Below are 23,807 nucleotides of genomic sequence, written 5' to 3' on the forward strand. Positions count from 1 at the left end.
AGAAAACAAGGGCCATAGAAATACTTGCCTAGATAAATTGTGTCACAAATGTAGTTTCTCCTTCAATTTTCAGAAATAAATGTATGGATAAAAAGGGCAGAAAGATGAAAATTCATCTCATCATTTGCCAGCTCATAGAAGAAGAAATCAGTAGTTTCACTAACTTCCACTCCTTTGTAGAAGTATTAAACAATAATTTTGGGCCTAGGTTTCATGCAACACTTTCCTCTAGACCATTCTGATCTGACTCCATATATAAACTATTTTGGATTAAGCAATTCAAAAAGGTGGAAAAAAAAATGGAATAGACCAGTAATGTAATAAATTCTAGAGAGATTTTTGTTTTGTGTTTTCCTTAAAATTTTCTTTCCTTTTTCCATTTCAGAGAAGGAAGACAACTCCTCCCAATGTCCTTTCGTCATTTACCTAGATGGTCTGTTTGGGAACAGACGGAATCTCTGATTCAGTGGTAGAGCATTTGACTGCAGATGGAATCACTGATTCACAACTAAAGTTCATGCAAAGTTCACAACACCTGGGTTCTTTCATGTTCTAAAAACGTAGTTTCAGAGTCAAAGGTAAACAATGGTTAGAGTACTTCTTCTGACAGATAAAGAATAATAATAAGGTTTTGTATTTTCCTCATTTTTGTGTAAATCTTTCTACCTGGTCGTCCTTGGGAACGATTGTCAAAGACAACCGCATAAAGTGCTGTGGGATGGAGATGCGAGAAATATCAACCATGCTTCTTATCCCCAAGAGGTTATGACTAATAACGAAGGAAAGAGGGCAGAGGGTAAAGTCCAGCAAAAGCACGGTGACACAGAGAGCTACTTCTTCAGTAGGAAGAACCCGTGACCTGCGCTCCAGGGCCTGCAATTCTGCTCGCAAGAGAGGGACACGTAGAGGGCCGCGCCTTTCCGCGGAGTCTGTGAGTCGCTGCACGATTCTCCTACACCGCCCACATGGGCTCTGCACCCGTCATAATTCACAACTCCCTGGTCAGCAAACACCAGCTGAGGTGACAGCCTCCCATCAACTTGACGGTCCACACCCACCCATTTCCTGGGGATCGGAAGCCCTTTTGCCCCGACTCGGGAGCCAGCCCACCAGTGACTGCAGGAACCGGAAGCCCTTCTTCCCCGATTGCCCGATAGCGGCCGCGTCGGCCGCACAGGCGCAGTAGAGGAGGAGTGAAGCGGTGGGCAGGGAGGAGGAAGCTGTGGAGGTGGGGCAGGGGCCGGTCCCAGAAGATGGCGGAGGCGGGGGTAAGTTGGGGTTCCCCGGCGCAGCGCGGATGACCGAGTGCTGACAGAAGCGGCCTGAAGAAGGGAGTGGTCCTTGAGAAAAGGAGCTGTTTGGGATTTTGCAGGCTGGGAATCCCGGTGGTAGGTGCGAGGAGCCAGGTTCGCAGATGAGGATGTAGACCCGGCGCCGGGGCCTGCAGGGCGAGGGGCTCCGGTTACCTGGAGGGCCACGAGGTGGGGAAGGGGACGCCGGGGTCGGGGAGAGGTTATAGCAGAGGCCGAGGCTCCGCGGACGGTGGAATGGTGTCCGAGCGTGAAGACGGCTGGAGGACGGCGGGAAGGGCGGCCCTGGAGGGCTGATGGGTGGAAGTCCGCGCGCTTGCAAGCACAGCTGTCAGGGCTTGGGAAGCTTGTAAGCGGGCCCGGGAGGTCATGCTTGGGAGGGTGGTAGATCCAAATGGTATGTAGCGCAGTAAGTTTCGAATTCGCAAAAAGCTGTGGTGACCCTGGATTGAGGAGTGGGACTTTCGCATTTTGGAGTCGGATACCTGCGGAGTGGGGGTGTGGGTCAGTCAAAGAGGACTCTTGCCTGGGCCTGGAGGTCGGTTGGTGATAGTTTACTGGACTTTGGGGGTTAATGGGATTTGGCAGCCTAGAAAAGGAAAAGATTGTGAATAATGGCGGGGGGTGGGATAGTAAAACTTAAAGAGATGATGATCTCTTAGTGTTGGGAAAAAGTTGTTCAAGTATGGTGTTAGCTAGATAGGCTAGGGAACTACGCTGTGAAGAGTTTGTTATTTTGTAGAATTGAGGAGGAAATGCTTTAAGAAGGAACGGGTAGGCCATTCCTTGATAGCTGGGCCACTGAAACCGGTGGGGGTCAGTATCACTTCTCCAGATTGTAGGGAAAGACATGCACCAGCCCTGGTTGCAAAAAGAAGGAAGGCAGCCAAGCAGTGGCTAGACTGCTTTTGCTTCCAGTTTTGGGGGTTTGGCCCTATTAGTGATACCCACTGAATGAAAATGAATGAAAGGGATGATCCCACTCATAGGGGGCCCATGGGAAAATATTAGCCATGTCACCTTCGTATTAGGTTCTCCCACCCACCCCCCTTTTTTTCCTTTCTTTGGACACTGTGGTCAGTGTAGTATGCTTTGTGATAGTTCTCAGAACGTATCCGGTGTAAAATCATGCACATTTGAGAGAAATTGATTCTTTTTAAGCTGACAGCTGTTGCTTTTGCAAATGGTCTTCCTGAAAAGGAAAGGATAAAGTGCATTTCAGTAATTTAAAGACTGCGTTCTCATTGTATCAAAAAATTATTCTCGAAGATGGACTAGCCATTTTAGGAGCTGAAATTTGACATTTCAAAGCAGTAGTGGGATGTGAACACTGCTTGCTTAATGATTTCTGTATTTGGTTGAGAGGAAAGATAAGTTGCAGTGGCTGTAAGGCGAACCGTCTATTTTTTTTTTCCTAGAAGTTTTTAGTGTCCCTAGCCTATGGTTCACATTTGTGTACTTTTGTTTGTGTTTTATTGATTTAAGTGTATTTATTCTAAAGTAGACACGCTATTTTGAGACTGTCACTCTAATTAAAAGAGTACATGGTGAAAAAGATGTGAAGTAGTACTTTAACTTTATTATTTAGTAGCCTGTCTGACCTAGGTGCCTCAAGGGACAGGGTAATATGAGGGAGCAAATGTATTCTTTGACTAACAATGATTGAAATGTTCTTGTTGTTTGGTTTTAATGAATGTTTCAATGGTTAAAATGAAGCGGGTTCCTAAAGTTACTAGGACCTTTCATTGGTGTGCTTGTTTTCCAATGCCTGCTGCATAAATTCATTTCAGTGGCAAACATAAACTTTGATTTTCCTCTGTAAAGCCCAGTATCACTTATAACCCTCTTTTATTCATCTATAAGTGATCACATCAACCTAATCAACAGGCAGTCATACACCTAGAATAATATGTTTTCCAGTACTGATGAATTGTCATTGATCTATCCAAACTATTTGAACTATTTTCCCTTTTGTTCAGTAATGTATTTTTTAGAAACAGTAGGTCAGATTTCAAAGTAGAATTTTTCATTTCCTATGGCAAGTTTTTCTTTGTCATTTGTTGAAAAAAGCATTATTTTGGTATGGCCAGTAGTTTTATCAGCATGAATCTAAAAACTGTTTCTTGCCTGGCACTTAAAGAAACATGGAGACCTGGTGGTGAAAATGGGAAGAATTCTGGCACTGGACTCAGAACTCTTGCCTCTAGTCCTGGTACTACCTGGAATTAGCTTTGCCACTCTAGAAAATTGTTTAACCTATTTTATAACATGGGGATTAAAAATACCTAATTACTTAGCAGGGTATTATCGAGGATTTACTGAGATTTTGTCCTTTAAAAAGTATTTTTTACAGAGACTTCTTCCCTGATCAGTGAATTATTTCTTGAGTAATCCAAATTTTTCTGATCTTTTTTTTAATTTTGAAGACTCAGATATTTAAAAAATTTTTAAATGTATGCACACTTAGTTTTAAGAAAATATCAGTATATAATCAGAAAACCAAATTTCAAAACAAGCTTAATTAAGAGATACTTATTTCCCTTTAAAATACCCATTTCCCTACTCTGTGTGTGGTTAATATTATAAAAACATGTTTTATAAGAAACTTAATTGCTGTATTGTAGGGGGTGAGTGGCCTTGTGGAATTTATTATCCCTTTGGTGAGCCTGGTCATTTCCAAGGAGTTCACTTTATGTGTTTGTGGTAGCAAGATCAGTATAACAATCTTGAACTTGTTAATTCCCTTGATCACTTTGGGTCTCATTTGCCTTGGCAGCAAAACAAGAGAATTGTTAGTTCATTGGATCTGAACTTCTTTTGGATCGTTGGCTTTTTTGAGTACCTTTATAAATTGTGCCTCTCTCTTCCCAGAAAAATGTACAACTTTTTTTGTTTTTGATTGGGGCTCTCATTCCCCTTGGAATTGATGATCTCCCACTTCCCTTACATTTCTTAAATTTTAGAATACTGGGGTTCTAAATAATTTTAACTTTTATTTTTGTCTCCAGTAATTATATACTATTGTATTATGATATAGTTACTTCATTGGCTTTTTGGATCTCATTCAAACAAATACCACACAGATGTTCTGTTATTTTTAATGAAAACTTTTCCTCAAGTAGGAAACTATAAATAAGCACTGGCAGGAATGTTGAATAAAGAACTGTGGCAGAATAAGGTAAACGGTTTAGAAAGTCTCTAACAGCCTTGAAAGAGAAGTTAAGAAGTCTCTAGCAATCAGTGACACTCAGTGGAAGGACATCTCCCTGGGGACATCTGGAAATATGTGGGGACATTTTTCCTTATTACAAATGGATGTATGGTGTGTGCTGACCTTTAGTGGGCAGGAGCCAGGGATGCTAAGTGTCTTGCAGTGCTTAGGACATTTCCCACGGTAAGGAATTGTCCTGCTCAAAATGCCAGTGCCCTTTGACAAACACTGGTGAGTGATTATGTGATAAGGGCTAGCGAAACTGAAGTACCCTTTTAAAATCGAAGTTATTTTGTGGCTTTAAAATGTTGTTCCCAAAAAACATCCTTTGCCATACATTCCCTTTTGGGAATGATTTGCTGGAACAATTCAAATTACTTAAAACATATACTAATTGTCCTCTAGTAGCTGTTTTAGAATGGCAGAGGGCAGTTGCTGTGTCTACTGGGCTTTTGGGCATTTGGGAAGTGAAGAGTCAGCTCTTCTCATACCGTGTATAAGTTGGCCATTTGATTTTTTTCTTTTAAAATATCTTTTAAAGGATCTAGTACCTTTAAGGAAAATTTCAAGGTGTTTATACATTTTTTTTGCATGGTTTTATACTCTTATATAGTTGCCTGCTTGCATTGGCATTAGTATTTGGAGAATATATTATAATCAATGTCTACCCATCTTTTCAGCAACCAAATCCTCTTATATAGACCCACGTGTCAATAAAGAAGACCTGGGGAGTTGGGGTGGAATAAGGGCTCAAGGCATTAACATGGGTTTGGAATCAGTCAGACCCGAGGTAAAATTCCACTTCCAATACTGTATATCATTATGCTTCTGACCATAAAGCAAGTTCATAAGTCTCTTGACTTAGTATCCTCATCTGTAAAATGAGGATGATAATACCTACCTTTAGGATTATTTTGAAGATTAGAGTTACTGTACTCTTATGTTTTGTGGCCCTGGGGGAGTCCCTGTCAGGTGTGGTTTCCATGATTGAGGAATGTATGGCTGACTGGGTGGTGGCCTATCCTTCGTAGAGTGGTTTTGTGCAGAAATTCAAATATATAAGCATACCATTTAGCTCTCCTGTAGAAGTTGCCCTCATTAGCAAATCATATTTTATTGTGAAAAACAACATTTTCAGTCAGAAAATATTGAATTTGTATAAAGTAAAAATACTTTGTTATATCTGATGGGCTTGGAGGTTTAGATGGAAGAAACGTAATTCTAGTGGAATAGACTCAGATAACCTGCTCTGCTTTTCTCTGAGGGTGCTAAGCTGCTTCTACTGCTATTCTAACGTTTAGGTCTCTCAGGTCACCTTTTCTATCCTAGTTAACACAAGGGTAGTACTTTTTTATTGCCTCATGCACATAAAAATACTTTTTATTTTTACTATTTTTTAAAGATATGTTTTTATTTTTCTCTCCCTTCCCGCCTCCCCCCCCTCCCCCGCCAGTTGTCTGTTCTCTGTGTCTATTTGCTACGTGTTCTTCTTTGTCTGCTTCTGTTGTTGTCAGCGGTACAGGAATCTGTGTTTATTTTTTTGTTATGTCATCTTGTGTCAGCTCTCCGTGTGTGCGGTGCCATTCCTGGGCAGGCTGAACTTTCTTTTGCGCGGGCGGCTCTCCTTACGGGGTGCACTCCTTGCGCGTGGGGCTCCCCTATGCAGGGACACCCCTGCGTGGCAGGGCACTCCCTGCGCGCATCAGCACTGATCGTGGGCCAGCTCCACACGGGTCAAGGAGGCCCGGGGTTTGAACCACGGACCTCCCATGTGGTAGACGGACGCCCTAACCACAGGGCCAAGTCTGCTTTCCTAAAAAATACTTTTTAAATCTCTTCTTATTCAGCCAATTTAAATGAATTAGTATACTAACTTGTCCTTTCATTATTTGTCCTTTTACATTAAGTATTTTGAAATCAGGAAAATTGTATTAGACACACATTGATTTCTTTTTTCTTCTTTCTTGCAGGATTTCTGGTAGGTCCTATTTTAGGACAAGATGAGATACTATTGAAACGTCAATCTGCTTTGACTCACAGACAGTGAGTTCTTCAGCTAGGAAGCTGAGTTTTTTGGGCTCATTTATTGAACTTATGAAACCATGGCGGAAGGAGACACAGAATCACCTGGGCCCAAAAAGCGTGGCCCATATATCTCATCTATCACTAGCCGGAGTGTGAACTTAATGATTCGAGGAGTAGTGCTGTTTCTGATTGGAGTTTTTCTTGCATTAATATTAAATTTGCTTCAGATTCAGAGAAACGTGACCCTCTTTCCACCTGATGTGATTGCAAGCATCTTTTCTTCAGCATGGTGGGTACCACCATGTTGTGGCACAGCTTCAGGTATGTCAAGGATATTTCAATTATGCTTAGAAAGGAAATAGGCTATATAGTGTGGGTGTTGTCTGAGCAGTACCTATTTTTAAAAATCAGCTTTATTGAAGAATAATTTAAATACAATACAGTGGATGTGTTTTAAGTGAATAGTTTTATGGGTTTGGACAAATGCATACAGTCATGTGACTACCACCACAATCTGTCACTACAGACTATTTGTGCCTATTACAGGATTTATATAAGTGGAATCATAGAGTAAGTGATACTTTTTGGTATCTGGCTTGTGTCTGAATTATGAACTTTAAAAATTTAATCCAAAAAACAATCCTGATTCCTAGGGGAAGGTATTTACCCTCTTAATTTTGTTCTTTACCTTGACTCGTAAAAGTATTATTTTAAGTTATTTTGATGATGAGCACCACTATTTGGTTTTAAGGTTTTGATGTGTATGTTATGATCTTATTTTTGAAGTAGAGTAATACTTGGAAGTTTTAAAGCTTCATGTTATAATTTCAGATTTTTTAATGTGTTTTTCCCCCCTTGGTATCTTGTTTTTAACTGTAACTTAAGAATAACAACTACTTGAAGAGATCAGTAAGGTAGAGCTCTTTACTTCAAATCATCTTTAGCATATTAGTTACTTTAGATCTTTTTGGTAGTAAGTAGTGCATATTGGATAAAGTAGAACATTTCAGAATGCTTTATTGATACTGAGGTTCCATAATGGATAGCTCTTTAGCTTTTTCTGATGACTGAGACCAACAGATTGTTCATATTTTGTGTAATAAAATAAGAGGAGACAATAATTATGTGGTAGAAGAGAATTCTGATTGAGAGAGAAACTTGCTTTTTTGAATGTTTGTTTGGTGTCTCATACTTAATATACATAAATACCTTGTAATATAGGTCTTTCTTGGCTTACATCTGAGAGCTTGAGGTCGAAGGATGAGAAGTAAGTTACGAGACATTTTAGAATGACCTCATGAAGTATACTATAGGCAATTACATAATCCTGTCACATGAATAGAAGGGCATTGTTGTGGGAAGGTTTCAGTCTGGTTTATGTATTATGTCTCACTATTGCAATATTTACATTAAAAGAGAAATCATCATAAAATAGATGCTTCTTAGTTTCTCCAGCTTTATTTTCATTCTCCAAGAGAAGAGGCAAAATAGTTCAAAAAGACAAAGAGAAAAGAGCATAAATTATTTTTTATCACTGCTCTATCTACTGGTCTTCTTATCCTTTCATTTAAATCCAGAAGAGAAAACCAAGTTTTCCCAGGAACTTTTTCTAGTCCTTCCTTTATTTTCTTCTATGTTATAGATGTTGTCTGATCACTACTAGAAGCTCCTTGGGACCTGGATGATCATGCCTTGTTAGGATAGACAAAAGAAAGGTCAGATAGGCAAGGGAAACTGTTATTTGTTGAATGCCGGCACATGCCTTAACCCCAGGATCTTTAGGGCAACGCTGGGGGAGAGATGGTTGGCATTATTCCTATTTGGGGGAGATGAAGAAACTGAGATGAAGATAGGAAATCAATGAGTCCAGAGTCCCAGAGCCAGGAACAGTTAGGCTGAGCTCTACTGTTACCTGTTGGGGAAGGGGAAAGAGGGAGCTGCTCACCCTTTCTCCTACTCAGAGTGCCTCTTTCCAACCCTCTGATCTGGGTGCCAGGCTGGGCTGGTTTAGACAGAGGTGAATTAAATGCCATGGCATGTCTGGACTGGGGCAGGAGTACTGGCTTAAGCTTCCGTTTTATCTCCGTTACAGAGAGGAACTTGGGCTGCAGCTGCTGCCTGGTCCTTCTGTCCCTGGGATATGAGCAATTTCACCCTAAATGCACACGTAGGGAGGAAAGTTCTAAAAGTTAATTCTGTGTTTCAGCTACTTTGTCCTTATTTCCCTTCCTTTCCCCAGCAACTAGGTTTGTCACTCTTACCAATTTACTCTCCTCCTTTTCCATTTGGGGAATTTGCATTTACATTTCTTGTTTAGGTATTTTTTCAGAAAGCAGTACATTCCATCCAGTTAACTTTGCTACTGATTTTGTTGGGTGAGTCATGGTGTTTAGTAAATGAGAGTGAAGATAACAGATTTGTAGAAGTTGCCAAAGATGGAAACTGGATTCTTGCCCTATCTGCGCCTCTCTTCCCCCCCACCCCCTTTATTTTAGGGAAAATATCAAGGGGAAAAAGAGGTAAACAATGTAAGTTACATCATGTGTATGAGTTTGTATGTATGTGTCTGTATATATATAAATATATATATGTACTGTGTTGGCAAACATTTTCAGAACTCTCTACGTTAGTAGCTCTTGTCATTTATAGGCCAGGAAAACTGATAATTATCCTATGATTTTCCTGTCAAGCCAACACTCAAGAGATAGTGCACTCAATTCCCCAGTCCTGGAGAGCCCTGTAAGACTCCCCTCTCTCTTACCTCCTACATCCAGTTCCAAGGTTTACATCCTTCCTCTGTCTCTTTCTTGGTCCAGGCCCTCAACCACTCTTTTTGGAATTTTAAGTCTTCTCTCTTTCTGCCTCTGGTTTTGCCCCCAGGTATTGTATGCTCATTGCTGTAAGAGCATCTCCTACCTCTCTGGTACAATATCTGATTGCCTTTTCCAGCTTCCCCAGTTGTCTGCAGGGTCAACTCTCTTTATGATCTGGTCCTTGTCTACTTTTATCTTCCTCAGAGTCTTTCTGGACCCTGAAACTCCCTTTGAGCGTAAAGCTTGGAGTTTCCTGGTAATTCTTGGTGTTTCCAGTTGTCCCTGCTTTTCCTTTAGCACCGCCTTTGATTAGAATGCCCTTTCCAGACCATTCACATGGTGAGCCGGAAGCTCACCTCTCCTGGGAGGGCGTTTCTGACAGCACAGCAACACGTGCAAGATGACTGGGCCCCCACTGGGCCCTCTAGGCCCCAGCACATTATTGCATGTAATTGTTGCTGTGAACTCTCAGTAGAATAAAAAGTCACTTAGGGGCTGGAACCATGTCTTACTCTTTTTTTCTTTCTAACTCCCCAGTACCTCCCAAGAACCATTCCTGGGGCTTAACGTATTTGGGAATGAAAAAATTGCCTTATCATATCAAGGTTTTCCAAAAAGAGTTTATCCCATTGAGTGGTTCTGTCATCGCTCCTTCCTTGCAAACTGTTTGATTTGACTGTTCCTTTTTGTACATCACTGCATTCAACACACCACTGTGAAAAAGTAACAATAGAGTTTACAAACTTCTTTTGTCTTTGGTAACAAGTCACTGGGAAATAACTTGACACCATCACAAGAAATGTGATTTTGCAACAGAGGAGTATCTGATTAAGCAGGGCTGTGTTTGCATATGATTTCACTTGAGCATGATTTTAACAAGTCTCTCTTGTACAAGTAAGAAAGTGGAGGAGGAGGAGAAGAAGCTCAGGCACACTTCTACTGAGCTCTCAAACAGCGAAGTTGCTTTCCAACTCTGCCATGCCTTTATTTAAAGGAAAGAAAAAAGACGCGTAATGGGAAGTGACAAGCTTCCTCGAATTCTCCCTCTCACTGAGCAGTTGAGAACCATGCACACTCAATGGATTTGAGTTTTATTGGCAAATCCCAAGGTTGGCAGCATGGCAGTTTAAATTCCTTTTTGTGTTTGTGCTTTCTCTCCTCAGTTGTCTCTCACTTGGGAATCTGACATCACATGCATAAAAATATAGTCAGTTTTACTTATTTTTATCTTTGCACACGTCAGTATTCTCTATGTGATAATTTTTTACCTATGGCATCAACTGCCAAGGAAAATTGACTTGGAATGCCTGCTCTTAGCTGATTTTACTCAGCAACAGGCAAGGGAGGAGGGGAGAGAGAGATGGATGACAGAAGAACTTAGTTTCAGGACCCCTTGAGAAAAAAAGAGGTAATATTCATTTAGATACATTTCAACTGTTAGACACGCTTGTTTCCATTTTAATTGTGTAGACTTTTGGCAATGCTATCAGTTCATCTCAGAGGATTTTAGAGTAGTCTTTGAAATAGGAATATCATGTGAAACTTTTTTTTTTTTTTGAGGTATGGGGGGCCGGGGGCTGAACCCAGGACCTCGTATGTGGGAAGCCAGCACCTCATTGGCTTCCCTGAGTTGGTTTGTTCATTTGTTTTGCTTGTTGTTTGTTTTTGTTTTTTTCAGGAGGCACTAGAAACCAAACCTGGCCTCCTATGTGGGAGGCAGGTACTCAACTGCTTGAGCCACATCCACTGCCATGAAACTTTTAAATTTATTAATAGTTGTTGGAGCTACTCTGCATTGTTGAAATTCATTGTTAATCTCTACGCTCAGCAAGACCACTCAGTTTTGCAGTTTTGTGGACTAGAAAATATGAACATTATTTCAGCATCTCACCACCAGATGAAAGTGTGGGCATGCAGCCTCTTTCTAATGATGCTCCATTGGTCTGCTAGCCTGTGATTTTTTAATATTAATTGATTCCCATTTTTCCTTGAAGACTGAATGCATAGCTTATGAGATATAGCTAGCCAATACCAGGCCAGGGAGAGGCTTCTGACCCTCAGACACTTAGATTTTGGTACAGTAATTTTATGATGCATCCGAGGTAGCACTGGACATTTTCTACTTTCTTTCCAACTCATGTGACAGTTGTGTCTTTATTACCAGAATGGCAGCATAATCATTCTGTTTAGGAAGATTAGCAACTCGAAGCTGCCTAGCTATTTCCTGTTAAATTTAATCTGTGGAAGTACATTTTCCTTTAATTTTGTTGAGAGATGTTTTGGTTCATTGGGTAGTTTTTTTTTTTTGTTTTGTTTTTGTTTTTAAATCTTCTTGTTAAATGCTGAGATTTGACAAGTATTTATGTTGAGTTGGCTGAGAATATTTTGGGTCTCAACGTAGACATTTTGTATACAGTTATTTTTCATTAATTACACAGTTAGCATTCAGGATGCTCTTTCCAAAATTAAGAAATGAACTAAGATTATTTCTTCTTCCCTTTTAACAGTGAATTTTAATTTTAATAAGCAATTTGTAATTTCTAGACTATGTTTTCTCCATATATTCTACGTGCAAAAGGAGTCATATGTCATTATTTGTTGTACATTTCCCTACTTTGGTAATATGACATACGGTCTCATGAGAGGGCCAGGTGGAGGAGAGCAGGACCAGGCTCTAGCCCCAGGAGAGTGAGCAGAGAAGCTGGTAGGGGCAAGGCCATCAGAACATACGTTCCGTGAGCTTGTGGTACTTGCTTATGCTTCTCATGTCTCTTTAGATTTGTGGCATTTAATAGCGTGTTTCATGGTTATGTGACTTAAAGACAACCTTGCTAAACTGTTAACTGGTTTGATGCTTTTCAATTCTCAAAGATATTAGCAGTAGAAAAGTAGCATGAATCATTTAGTCCTGATGCTAAACTGAATCCTACACTTCAATGGTGTTTTGTCTATTACAATTTAGAATACTGTTATCATCGTTTACAATGCTTTCTTCAGAGGTGTCACCCTCTTTTCTTCTTTTGGAAGGTAAGTTTGAAAACGTCAGTGTTTTATGTTAAGTAACTTACAAGAGCTTTTTGAAAGAATCTTTAAAATGCATCGGTGTTGAGGTAACTCTTTTAGCTTAAGTGTTCCCAGTACAACATTGGAGACAGCTTAATTTTTTCTTTTTTTTCCCCACAGCGGTGATTGGGTTATTATACCCCTGCATAGACAGGCATCTAGGAGAACCACATAAATTTAAAAGAGAGTGGTCCAGTGTCATGCGATGTGTAGCCGTCTTTGTTGGGATAAATCATGCCAGTGCCGTATCCTTTACACTGTAATGAAATGTGTAATAACGAAGCAGCTTCCGACAAACCAAAGGTTAAACAGCCTTTTGCACCTTCGCTGTTGTCCATTTGTGATGTGCACACTTAGTCATATTAAGTACCTGAACAGTATTGTTGAAACATCACCGTAGCAGCTATGCAATTATAGTTCAAGGTATAACCTTTCACTTAAATCCTTGTTCTTCAATATCATTTAGAGAATGCACATTTTAAAAATGTACATGTTTGCCTTAAATTAAGTTGCTTCAGTACTTCCATATAGTTTTGATAATTCTAAGATTGAAGCAGATATGTTTTCAAAAGATTTTCTTCCTCTCTTTCTTCATGTAAGATTTGCCAATAAGCACATGTGGTTTCAGGTACTGTTTTTTTTTGTTGTTGTTGTTTGGTTTTTTTGGAGGGATCAGAGATTGAACTCAGGATCTCATATATGAGCAGGTACTCAACCACTGAGCTACACCTGCTTGCCTGCTGGCCTGGTTTGTTTCGTTTCATTAAAGAAGTGATACTGTTTACTTTTTGAAAGGCAGGCTGTCATTTACTAGTTTCAGTCATACCAATAAACCAAGTAATGTTCTTCAGAGTGGAAAAAGTAGAACTATCCAACCTAGATCTTGGCTAAAAAGAACTCTTTTTCTAAGGTACATATTTTAAAGTTTGATCCTTGGAGGATTCTGGTCATTTTATTTGGCAGTTAATGAGTGTTTTGATAGTGTCCTGTCTAGAAGGGTGGAGTAGCCTTTGTTTTGTTTCCCTTCTCCCCTCTGCCTTAATTCCCATTTAAAAGTGTCCACCCGTGGGCTGCAGTGTCTGCTGGCTTGTGACTCTGCTCATTTAGGTGTTTAGTTCATTGCAGCAGGTGTAGCATCTAGCTACTTGGGGTGAGTGTGGCATCTGCTCATCTTTAGGAGGCACTGGGACCTGAAACTGGCACCTCCCGTGGGGTAGGCAGGTGCCCAATTGGTTGAGCCACATCTGCTTCCCTGATTTCTGCTTTTTTAAGGAGACATATTTAAATAGCCTTTTCTAGAATTTGCAAAACATTGTATTTCTAATTTAATTTTTTTGCCTTTTGTCACTCCTTTCTCTCTAATGGAATACTTAAATATAGCAGTCTTAGGTATCCTCTTTGTTATTTAAGGAAAATCCAAAACTTTTATAAAATGTATATGTAGACTTTTAATATTATTACTTAGACTTTAGAACATCACATAGTACTTCTTTTGTATAGGTATATTTTACTTCTTTTCCCTGAAAGCCTCCTTCTTTTGCTTTGACTCTTAATGAAGTTAATTTAGTTAGCAAAGATGTAACCCAGTTAATATCTCATTACAAGAGTGATGTGTTTGATGTATACAGAAAACCAGAGCTCATAACATTTCTTTGGAGTTTTAGGTGTAATACCAGCTAAAGTATAAGAAAAGCTTTTCCAGAGAGCATACCCATAAACTCTAGGCTTTTTGATAAACCAAGCTTAAACAAAAAGACCTTGAGGGAGTGGTCCACAATAGCCCTTAGCAGCTGAGCCGTATAAGCAAGCTTGGTGTTCAGGCTGCTTGATGTAGATGGAAGCATGGGATAAACAGTAGGGGGTTAAAGGAAATGGGAAATGGCTTTATAGGCTTCTCTCTTCTCTGTACTAATAGCATGACCAGTTAGTTTGGTGAGTTACCTAGTACCTCCTAGGGAGCTGGTTATAATTGAAGAGCCAAGATGTGGCCTTTGGGACATAGATAATGCCCTTTTAATGACACTTAAAATTAATTCCTTGAGTACAGTCCTCTAGCAAAGACACGAGAAAATTGAATTTGTAAAGCTTCTTTTTGCCCAGAGATTTTAGAATAGAAAAGGGCTGTATATCTGTGAATAAATGCCTAAGTAGGTGATGGAAATAAAACATCATTTGAACAAACTGTCTTTAGAGCAGGAAGTCTGAGGCACTAAAATAGCTTGGCAGGTTGCAAGATAATGTTCACTTCAAGGCTTTATCCTCAACAAATTAAAACTAGAACAGTTGACATAATAGAAAGGGATACTGTGTCCTTGGTCCTCTTATTTCTGAACTGCATTATTATAAAATGTGTCTGTCAGTAAATCATAGAGAGAATGTGGGACCCTGCTAATAGCTGTCTGCCCTTCTATTTTCAAGTTCCTGTCTGATTCTCAAGTAATTCTAAACCTGTTTGAGAAGTAATATTGGTTTCCTTTTTAGCAAAAGTGTGTTTCTTTAGCAATTGTTGTATTCTGAAACTTTCCAGATACTTTTTTTTTAAAGCAAGGAAAGCATTTCTTAAATAATAGGCCTGATCATATAATTGGGAATGAATCTAGACTGTTATTTCTGGGTAGGGATTACAGGTTAGTATGATCTGTTAATGAAGTGTCATGGCCTCCATGTATCTTCAGTAAATACTGGAGACAGCTTTAATCACAGGTCATTTAATATATTGTATTTAAAGCGTGAATGCACTCTAGAATAACAATTCCCTTCTGAATAGTAACATCTCTTATTTTAGAAAAATAATAAGTTGGTATTATTTGGTTACAAGTTTTAATTTGACTCTTTAACATTGATCTCAGAAAGTGGATTTTGATAACAATATTCAGTTGTCTCTCACCCTTGCTGCACTATCCATTGGACTGTGGTGGACTTTTGATAGATCTAGAAGTGGTTTTGGCCTTGGAGTAGGAATTGCTTTCTTGGCAACCTTGGTCACTCAACTGCTAGTCTATAATGGTGTTTATCAGTAAGTATCATTCTTTTTGGTGCTTGTTGGCTAGATAAATAAATGATAACTAAATTCAGAATTGAGATTTTAAAGTTGGGTTAGCCAGTTTAATCTACAGAATAACTGATTTTCATTGCAGTTATCTTAGAGTCATTGTACTTCCTTTGAGGGTCATTGAAAATATTTCTATCATTCTAGATACACATCTCCAGATTTTCTCTATGTTCGTTCTTGGTTACCATGTATATATTTTGCTGGAGGCATAACGATGGGAAACATTGGTCGACAACTGGCAATGGTAAGCTGATGTTTATTTATTTAGTCATTTTTCTCTTAATGAGCTCTATGACAAGTTTTATCTAAATGAGGGAAGTTTTGTTCTTCTCCGAGGGAAAGCCATTTGTGAAGACAGCATTCTTGTGAGCTCTGTTTTAAATGCCAGTGAAAAGCCACTAGTATTATGGATAAGGTGATATGATTTATTGTCTAAACAGGGATATGAGAATTTTAAAATTTTAAAATAGTTTCCTGTGTCATCAAAAAGGGACGATTAGTAGAGGCATTACTAATAACTCCATTGCTGCAAAGCACATAAATTGGAAATGCCCCCAGCAAATAAACACATTTGATCATTTTAGTTTATGAAGGAAAAGGACATTGATGGTCACTGCAGTCATGGGTGGCAGAGGTCATAGGGTAACATTCAGAGGTTACAGCAGTTTCATGATTGAGTGCTGCTGCTTTCCTCTTATAGCCAGCTAGGAAAATTGAGAGTTTCACTTTGCTGTCTTTTTTATAGTGTAGCCCCACAATTATCCTAAGCCTGTGGTTGGTTTCCTTTATTTTGAATTGTGGGTATACATTTTTATAGCTATATTTTAAAAATACTGTTCTGACTCGAAGCTTCAGCGAACATAGTAGATTTTTTTCCTTTAAATCATAAAGAGATTTTTTTAAAAAGAAAATTACCTGAATTCACTACATCAATCCTGTGCTTAAGTTCATGACCTTTTTTTTGCTTGATTGAGAGTGCAAAGAAACCTATTTTGCTTCCTTTTTCTTCTTTTCTGTCTTTTCTATTCTTAAACTCATTCTTAGCTAAAGTCGTGATCTAAATCATGTACTATTATAATTTGCTTGTAGTGCAGAAACCTTGTCTTTCTCCTGCCTTTTTTCACTATGGCTCTGTCACCTCTAGAATGTGAATTTTCATTGTCCCTAATAGATTTGTCATTTAATCATAACAACTGTGTAACTCTAAGGTTCTTTGAGGAATAGAGTGGGCATATATTAATAAAGTATTAATTTTTATAGCTTTTTAGCTATAAAATTACTATTGGAAAATTACTTTAAGAATAAACCCTAATCTGTCAACCCTTTAATTTTTGCAGTATGAATGTAAAGTTGTCACGGAAAAATCTCATCAGGAATGAAGGCGGCAAAGTATATATATCTTTTGTACAGAAAAAAAGATGAAAAGAGCATGTAAATGATAGATATACCAACAAAATTTTAGACTGTAAAATTGCCAGGATGCAGTTCTTCTCTTGATTGTATATATATTATTGCAATCTGTGATTGCTTCATCTGTAAATCAGTTGCAAATCTTTATGTATTTGACTTCAATAACTGTAAAATATATATGCATTACATTATAAACACACATTTATTAGGTGACATTTTTAAATTAATTTTTAAATATACCATACATTTTATCACAATGTTGATGTGCCAAAATATTTTATTCCTGTCATGCAGAGTATAAGAATGCTTTGAACAAGTTATAAATAGTGAAATAAAGGGCAAACCAAAACACACACACACAAATGGAAAGCTGGTGTTTTCTCTTTCACTTACTGTTGTGCCTTTTTATTTTTCTAATCACAGCAGTATGAGTAAGGGTGCCCTAACCATGGCTAGTTTCTGTTTTAATGTTTCTGAGAGCATTGGGTATTTTATGATATTATGAACTTCCATAGAATGTTTTCAAGCCTGCATAACTGGAGAGAATCCAAAGAGTTATTTTCTGTTTAGAGAGATTTTACTGAAAGTATATGTGATGACCAGGAGAGATGATTAGCATTAAATTGTTTGAGTTTAAATTTGGAAGAGTATATATAATTAAAAGTCAGGGCCATTAGAGAATTTAGCCTGAATAAATATATGTTTTAGAGATACAAAGTGACCTTCTGCGGTGCCACAAAGTGTAAAATGATATTAGCTATCATTTGTAATCCAATGTCCCACTGCTTATGTGCATGGAACAAATAAGAAAGCCCAGACAGTCTAAATGAAGTTCCTAGTTCTGTTGTGTTCTGTTATTATATGGCAGCAAACCACTTTAGCTGGATTGGGCCAAAGGACTTATTGCCAGTGGAATGCCTGGATTTTACAACCTTAATCATATGCAGTCTGGGGAATGGATGGGTACAGAACTTCTTCTGTATTTATTTGTTCATTACTGAATAATTCAAGTCTGTTTAAGAATGTGTTGTGATGGCATTCTGTGCATGTTAAAGATCTTGAGAGCAGTTTTGAGCATATCTTTTCAGCAATTGGAGCCATTTAAATATGGTTGGAACCCATTCTTAGCTGAAGTAATTTTTCAGTTTTTATTTCTGAAATTGATGGCAATTGTCTGATACATTCGGGCAAAGTCTCCTGTGTTCTGTGTGTGTGTGTTGGAGTGAATGACAGAATGTGTATGTGTATATATGTATGTGCATGTGCTTGTGCTCTCCTAGAATGTCAGGTAGTTGTTTTCAGCTTTTAAAAAAACACTCTATCTGGCTGAAACCTTGTATGCCAAACTTTAATCTACTTTTATGTTTTAAGACTGAAAGTATGAAAATCCTAAAAGGATTTCATACTGAATATATGTACATGGCCTTAACTAGGGTGGTGTAAACATACAACTATAATTTATTATTCTACCTTCCAGATAATGTTATTCATTTAGAACAAATAAGGTATATTTTTAGAATCAACTTTGTAAGCACTATAAAATCTTTAATAAATTATAAAGGTCTATGATATGTTTACTTTGAAAATTGCTGTTGAAAGCAAGATGTATTAAATATATAATTATCATCTTGGTTAAGAGTCTTTTATTTCTTCCTTGTGGTAAGTTTTAGAATATAGTACTGTGGATTAATTGAATGAGATTAACATGCGTGGTTGAATTTACCAAGAAATGATGAAAGGAAACTAAGTATAGTACTGGGGAAAGGAAGTGATTGTCACTGGTGTACCTAAATAATTTTCAGATTATCGAGAAAACAAGACAAGAGAATTATGTCCAAAAAAATCATTTTGATTTTCTGATTAACTATTTTAATAAAGAATACCTATTGTTTTTGCAATGAAAGGAAGGGGAAAGCATTTTTCAACATTGCTGTATTGGGAATGCTTCCTTGGTTTTATTATTTAAAGTTGTAGAAATTGGACAATTGAAAACTAAAACTAAATTCTACAAAAGCATGAGAAAACAATGAAAATTTACCAGCCAGAGCCCTGGTAATACTTTCGTTACTAACGTTATTTATTTGTTGGCATTGAGCTGTTTTGTCTTAAGGGGTCATTGGAACCTCTCAGTCGTGTATACATTTCACACATCTTGTGTTTTCTAAGTGGAATCAGGCTTGGTCAGTATCACTGCATACCTCCACTCCCCTTGGCTCACTTCTTAACGAAGGATATTCTTTGTAAGGTAGTTCTTCTAGTGATGGTCTGTGAATAAATAGGAGAGTCTTAGGTTTGTGTGTCTGAAAAAGTCTATTTTGTTCTTGAAGAGTAATTTAGCAGGCTAGAGAATTCTAGGTTCATGGTTTCTGTTTCTTCTGCTCTTTTAACTCATTTGTCTGCTGTCATCTAATGATGCAGATGACAAGTCTGCTATATGTGTAATTTTCTTTCCTTTGTAGACAGTCTGTCTTTTGACTCCTGGAGCTTTGAAATGTTTTTCTTTTTTCCTCAAGGTTTTCCAGTTTCACACTGATTCATTTAATTGTAGATTCGTTTTTTTTTTTTCTTGCTTGATGTTTAGTATGCACTTTCTATCTGTGGGCTCATTCAATAGATTTTCAATTCTGGAAAATTCTTAAATGTGGCTACATATTGAAATCACATACAACATTGTCGGATCCCATGCCAGAAACGCTGATAAACTTGAAATTCCTCAAGTGATTCTAATGAACAGCCAGTTTGCCACTGGCTGGTGTAGATTCATGTAAGATAGGAGGGGAAGGTCTAGTTGCTAGAGATGAGGTATGTAAGTGACTTTGGAAATGAAGAGTAAAGAACAGTTTGAGATACATTTTCGAGTGAAAATCTGAGCTGGTGTCTTGGTAGAAAGGTTAAAGAAGAGGAAGAGTCAAAGATGACAATTTTTCTATCTTGGGAAACTTGGTGGATGGTATCTATAAGCTCAAAGAGGAATATGGAGAAGCAAATGAATGGTTCAAGTTGAGTTTGTTTTGATATCTGGATATTTGAGACTGAGTTACTGGATGAAAATGAGAGAGTCATCAGCTTCTAGCAATAATAAATGAGGCCATAGGAGTAGGTGAGCTTACCTGGAGAGCATATTATGGCAGGAAGTGTAGAGATCTGAGGCATACAAGCATGTTGGCAGAGAAGATGGTGAAGGAGGTAAATGTGGTGTGGTCAGACGTGGGAGGAAAAATGCAAGAGAAGAGGGATGTGGATGAAGCCAAGACAGAAGGAAGTTTCAGGCAGTGGGTAACTTGTACTTTGGAGAGCAGTTAGAAGGATTAATTTATCTTAGAGATAGATGTGATTTTTGATGATTTTATTTTGAAAAAAATGCCTTCTCTAACTCGTTACATCTTAGCATTTAATATATTTGTATGGTAATGAAGTTCCTTGCAAAATATAATTAAGGACAGCCTGATCATATACTGAGTCATTTATTGGAAGTTAGGGGAGCAGGGTGCAGCTAGAGAACTTTGAACGAAGTGTGGAGATTTGAACAACATTATTGAGAATGAATAACTGAGTAGAGATGAAGAAAGACTTGCTAGAAACTTTTGAGGCCATTGAAGACCCAGATAAAAGTAGAGATAAGATGTTTGTGGAGGAACCAACCAACATGACTGTGCCATTTTCTCTAAGTGAGCTCAGCAGCCCAGGAGTCAGACCATCCATGATGGAACAGGTTGATTTAAGTTGGGGATTAGTTGATAGGCCTGGCACAGGCTATGTGAAAAACTAATTGAGGGTCCTAATAAAGGTTCAGATAAATTGGGGAAGGAAATTGAATCAGCCATGTTGACATGACAACAGGAGAGAATGGGATGAGTTCAAAGGACTGCTGGTCTTAAGGAGATTAGAAAACCTCCTTACTAGTAAGGATGACAGACTTGGGTTTGTAGTCTGAGAAGAATTTAACTGGAACATTTCTAGAGCTTGACGAGGTGTAGGATGGGATCCAAAAACTGCATGGTTCACTGAAGTGGATGGAGATGAACAGCAATGGAGTAGCGGTTGAGGCCTGAGTGACCAGATCTTAATAGCAATACTGAGGTTACCTGGAATGATTTCAGAGGCCCACTCAGAGGTGGAGAGGAAGGCTTTATCTCTATTGCTTCTGACCATTTGAGTAGAATACTTACCCAGATGGCTGGATTATGATGGGATTTTAATTAGAGTCCCTTTCCCCCCTTACAATTTTTTTATTTCTTTTCCCCATATTCTTAAATGTTCTAAAATTTCATCACAATATGTTTAGAAGTGAGTCTTTCTTTTATTTGTCCTGTTTAGTCAGAGAAAGCATCTCTTTAATCCTGGGAAGTTTTCTTCTGTCATTGCTCTTAGTATTCCTTTATTCACCTTCTCTATTCTTTTCTTCTAAAACTCATCTATTCAAGAGATCCTTGACTTTTTCTTTTCTGTTTCTCTCAGCTTTTCTGTTTTGCTACATTCAAGAAGATTTACTTAACTGGATCTTCCAACTCAGTGAATTGCTCTTCATCTGTATCTATTCTGCATTCAGGCCATCATTTGAGTTTTTAATTTCAGTGATCACCATTTGTATTTCCAAGATCTCTAATTGTTTCTTGTTTTCTTATGCAGTGTGTTGGCATTTGTGTATTTCCTGAGGCTATTAATTATTATCCTCCTGAAGTCTTTCTGTTTGCTCCATTAAATATTTGCTTGAGTGTAAGTTCTTCCATTTGTTAAATGTAGTGACTCTTTTTCATGTGTTGGCTTTCCTCAAACACTCTATGAATATTTTTTCTATTTGGTATTCCCTGCAGTTCCTTCGTGAAAATCATGTTGGTTCCCACAGCCAGTTTGGAGCCATGTCAGGAAAGGGCGTCTATGCTTCTGGGAAGAGCCAGCCACCAAGTCTTCTGCCCTGGGTAAACGGCTATACCTCTCCAGACTTAGGGTCCACAATCACCACTCACATCAGCTCCTACATTGCTGTCTCTGGTCTAAGTCTAGGGAGTAGGAGAAGCAAGAAGGGGTTGGGTCAGTCAAGCTGCTTCCACTGGAGTGGGGTCAAACCCATCAGATCAGTTTCCCTGGGCATTTCCTGCTCCAGGTATCAGCCACTCTGAGCTTACAGCATCCCTGGGGCCATTCTCATTTTTAGCAAGTCTTCTCTTGGAGGTGTTTGGTCCTGTGCTTTCCCTTCCTCAGCCTGCTCCTGTTTTCTTACTTTCAGGGATTTCTTGTCATTTCTGGCCCACAGAGGGGACCTCTCCTTATTTTGCAGTGTAGTTGTGCATTCCTTTTCTTTTTAAAAATCTTTTTTGTTGTTATTTATATGGAGTTGGGCTAGGAGGGAGAAGCTATAGCTTGATTTGATCTGCCCAAATGATTCAGCCTTCCCACCACTTTTTTTCCCTACCATAAAATCAGGTCATCTGCTGATGATTTGTCTTTACATTCCACAAATTCAGTTTCATTAGGAACTGAGATAAACAGCTTAAGAATTCAATGGTTTCTTACTTGGACTCAGTAAAAATTGGCAAGGATACTGGTGTCTGCTCCTTTATGCCTCCCCTCTTTTTATCGCTGATGAAATCTGTGAAACCTGTCATCCTTCTTTGTGATTTACAAGATAGACTTTTCCAGGGCATGTCAGCCGTTCTGAAGACAATGTTGTTAAGTATCAGATTTGGCAGATCAGATAGATAATGATGTGCCTGGGAAAGACTGGGCTATTGATAAGCCCCATGTCAAAACTGATTGCCATATATGGACAATTTTTCCCTTTCACCATTTCCGTGGTTGCAGTTTCTTTGAGTATTTTTGTGGACAAAGGGCAGTTTTGACTCCCAATCAAAATTGTGTTCTAGTGCAACTGTGCCATTCTCTTGGGCCCCTGCCAGTCCTTCAGTGGGCTTGCTGAAGGCGGCCTTTTAACAGTGATGAGCACATGAGAAACATATCGCCATTTAAAAAGAATCCTTTTTATTATTTTTCTAAAAACAGGAAGCCTGTTATTGTTCCATTTGCGACACTTGTCTCTCTCTTTTAGAAACACTTTTTGAGGAAACTTGTACAGGGTGTGATCATGGACCGATTCACTGTGATAAACAATTGAGTAAACAAAGGAAAGAAAGAACCCCAGTGCTGAAACTGTTTTAGAAGAAAAGTTTCTAAAATGCATTCCCTAGGAGTTTCTGCTGTTTAGTGAAACTCATTTTTATTCCCTTCAAAGTTACCACGTCACTCCTACATCACCTAGGAATGTCTTCTTAGCCAAAGTATGACAGTGACAGTTCTGTTTTAAAAAACAATTATTTTTGCTTTGTACAAAACTTTGAGATCCTCCAACAGGACAGTACAGAAAGAAAAAGTTCTACCCCATCACTTAAGATCTGCTGGAAGCAGCTGGTGTGCAGTCTCTACACACCTGTCTTGGGAAGCCTGCAGCCTGACACATTTAGGATGAAGCTTAAAGATGTTGATAAAGATCAATCTTCATGGAATTTTCTATGCCCAGGCCTACTTTGTATTAAGATCGTGCCTGTCCAAGAGAAGGCAGGTCAGTATATGGTAATGAAAATCTTTCCAGAATATATGTAAAATTCATAATAAAGTTGAGTCAAGTTCATCGTCTTTTTATCCCCCACAAAAAATAAATTAGTGATCTTTAAACATTGTTTGATGTTTTTATCTGACTTGCACGTGGGAACTCGTTTTCATTAATGTATAGCTTGTTTGGTATGTTAGGATAGTCTATGCTATAATAAGAAATTCACCCTGAAATCTCAGTGGCTTGACATAACCAGGTTTATTTCCCACTTACGTGACATGTACAGCATGGGGCTTTGCTCCATGGCAGATGGTGGCCCTGCAGCAGACATGCAGCCTCTTTAGTCGTTAGGCAGAGGAAAAGGGCTCGTGGGCTC

The 23,807-nt window shown here is 38.6% G+C and overlaps 1 protein-coding gene across 3 annotated transcripts; it reads left to right on the plus strand.

Moving 5' to 3' along the window:
- The first annotated feature begins 1,144 nt into the window (after nucleotides 1-1,144).
- Nucleotides 1,145-23,553, plus strand: INSIG2 (insulin induced gene 2). Of its 3 annotated transcripts, XM_058301108.2 has the most exons (7): nucleotides 1,203-1,268; nucleotides 5,202-5,311; nucleotides 6,492-6,867; nucleotides 12,543-12,667; nucleotides 15,272-15,438; nucleotides 15,619-15,718; nucleotides 16,812-23,553. In XM_058301108.2, exons 3-7 carry the CDS (start codon nucleotides 6,624-6,626, stop codon nucleotides 16,851-16,853), a joined length of 678 nt encoding a protein of 225 aa, XP_058157091.1. In that variant the 5' UTR covers nucleotides 1,203-1,268; nucleotides 5,202-5,311; nucleotides 6,492-6,623; the 3' UTR covers nucleotides 16,854-23,553. The 3 variants fall into 3 exon arrangements, with proteins under 3 accessions (XP_004458094.1, XP_058157091.1, XP_012380400.1); XM_004458037.5 differs by lacking the exon at nucleotides 5,202-5,311 and having other exon boundaries at nucleotides 1,145-1,268; XM_012524946.3 differs by lacking the exon at nucleotides 5,202-5,311 and having other exon boundaries at nucleotides 1,267-1,388.
- Nucleotides 23,554-23,807: the final 254 nt, after the last annotated feature.

The sequence above is a fragment of the Dasypus novemcinctus genome, chromosome 7, assembly GCF_030445035.2.
Source record: "Dasypus novemcinctus isolate mDasNov1 chromosome 7, mDasNov1.1.hap2, whole genome shotgun sequence".
NCBI classification, from domain to species: domain Eukaryota; kingdom Metazoa; phylum Chordata; class Mammalia; order Cingulata; family Dasypodidae; genus Dasypus; species Dasypus novemcinctus.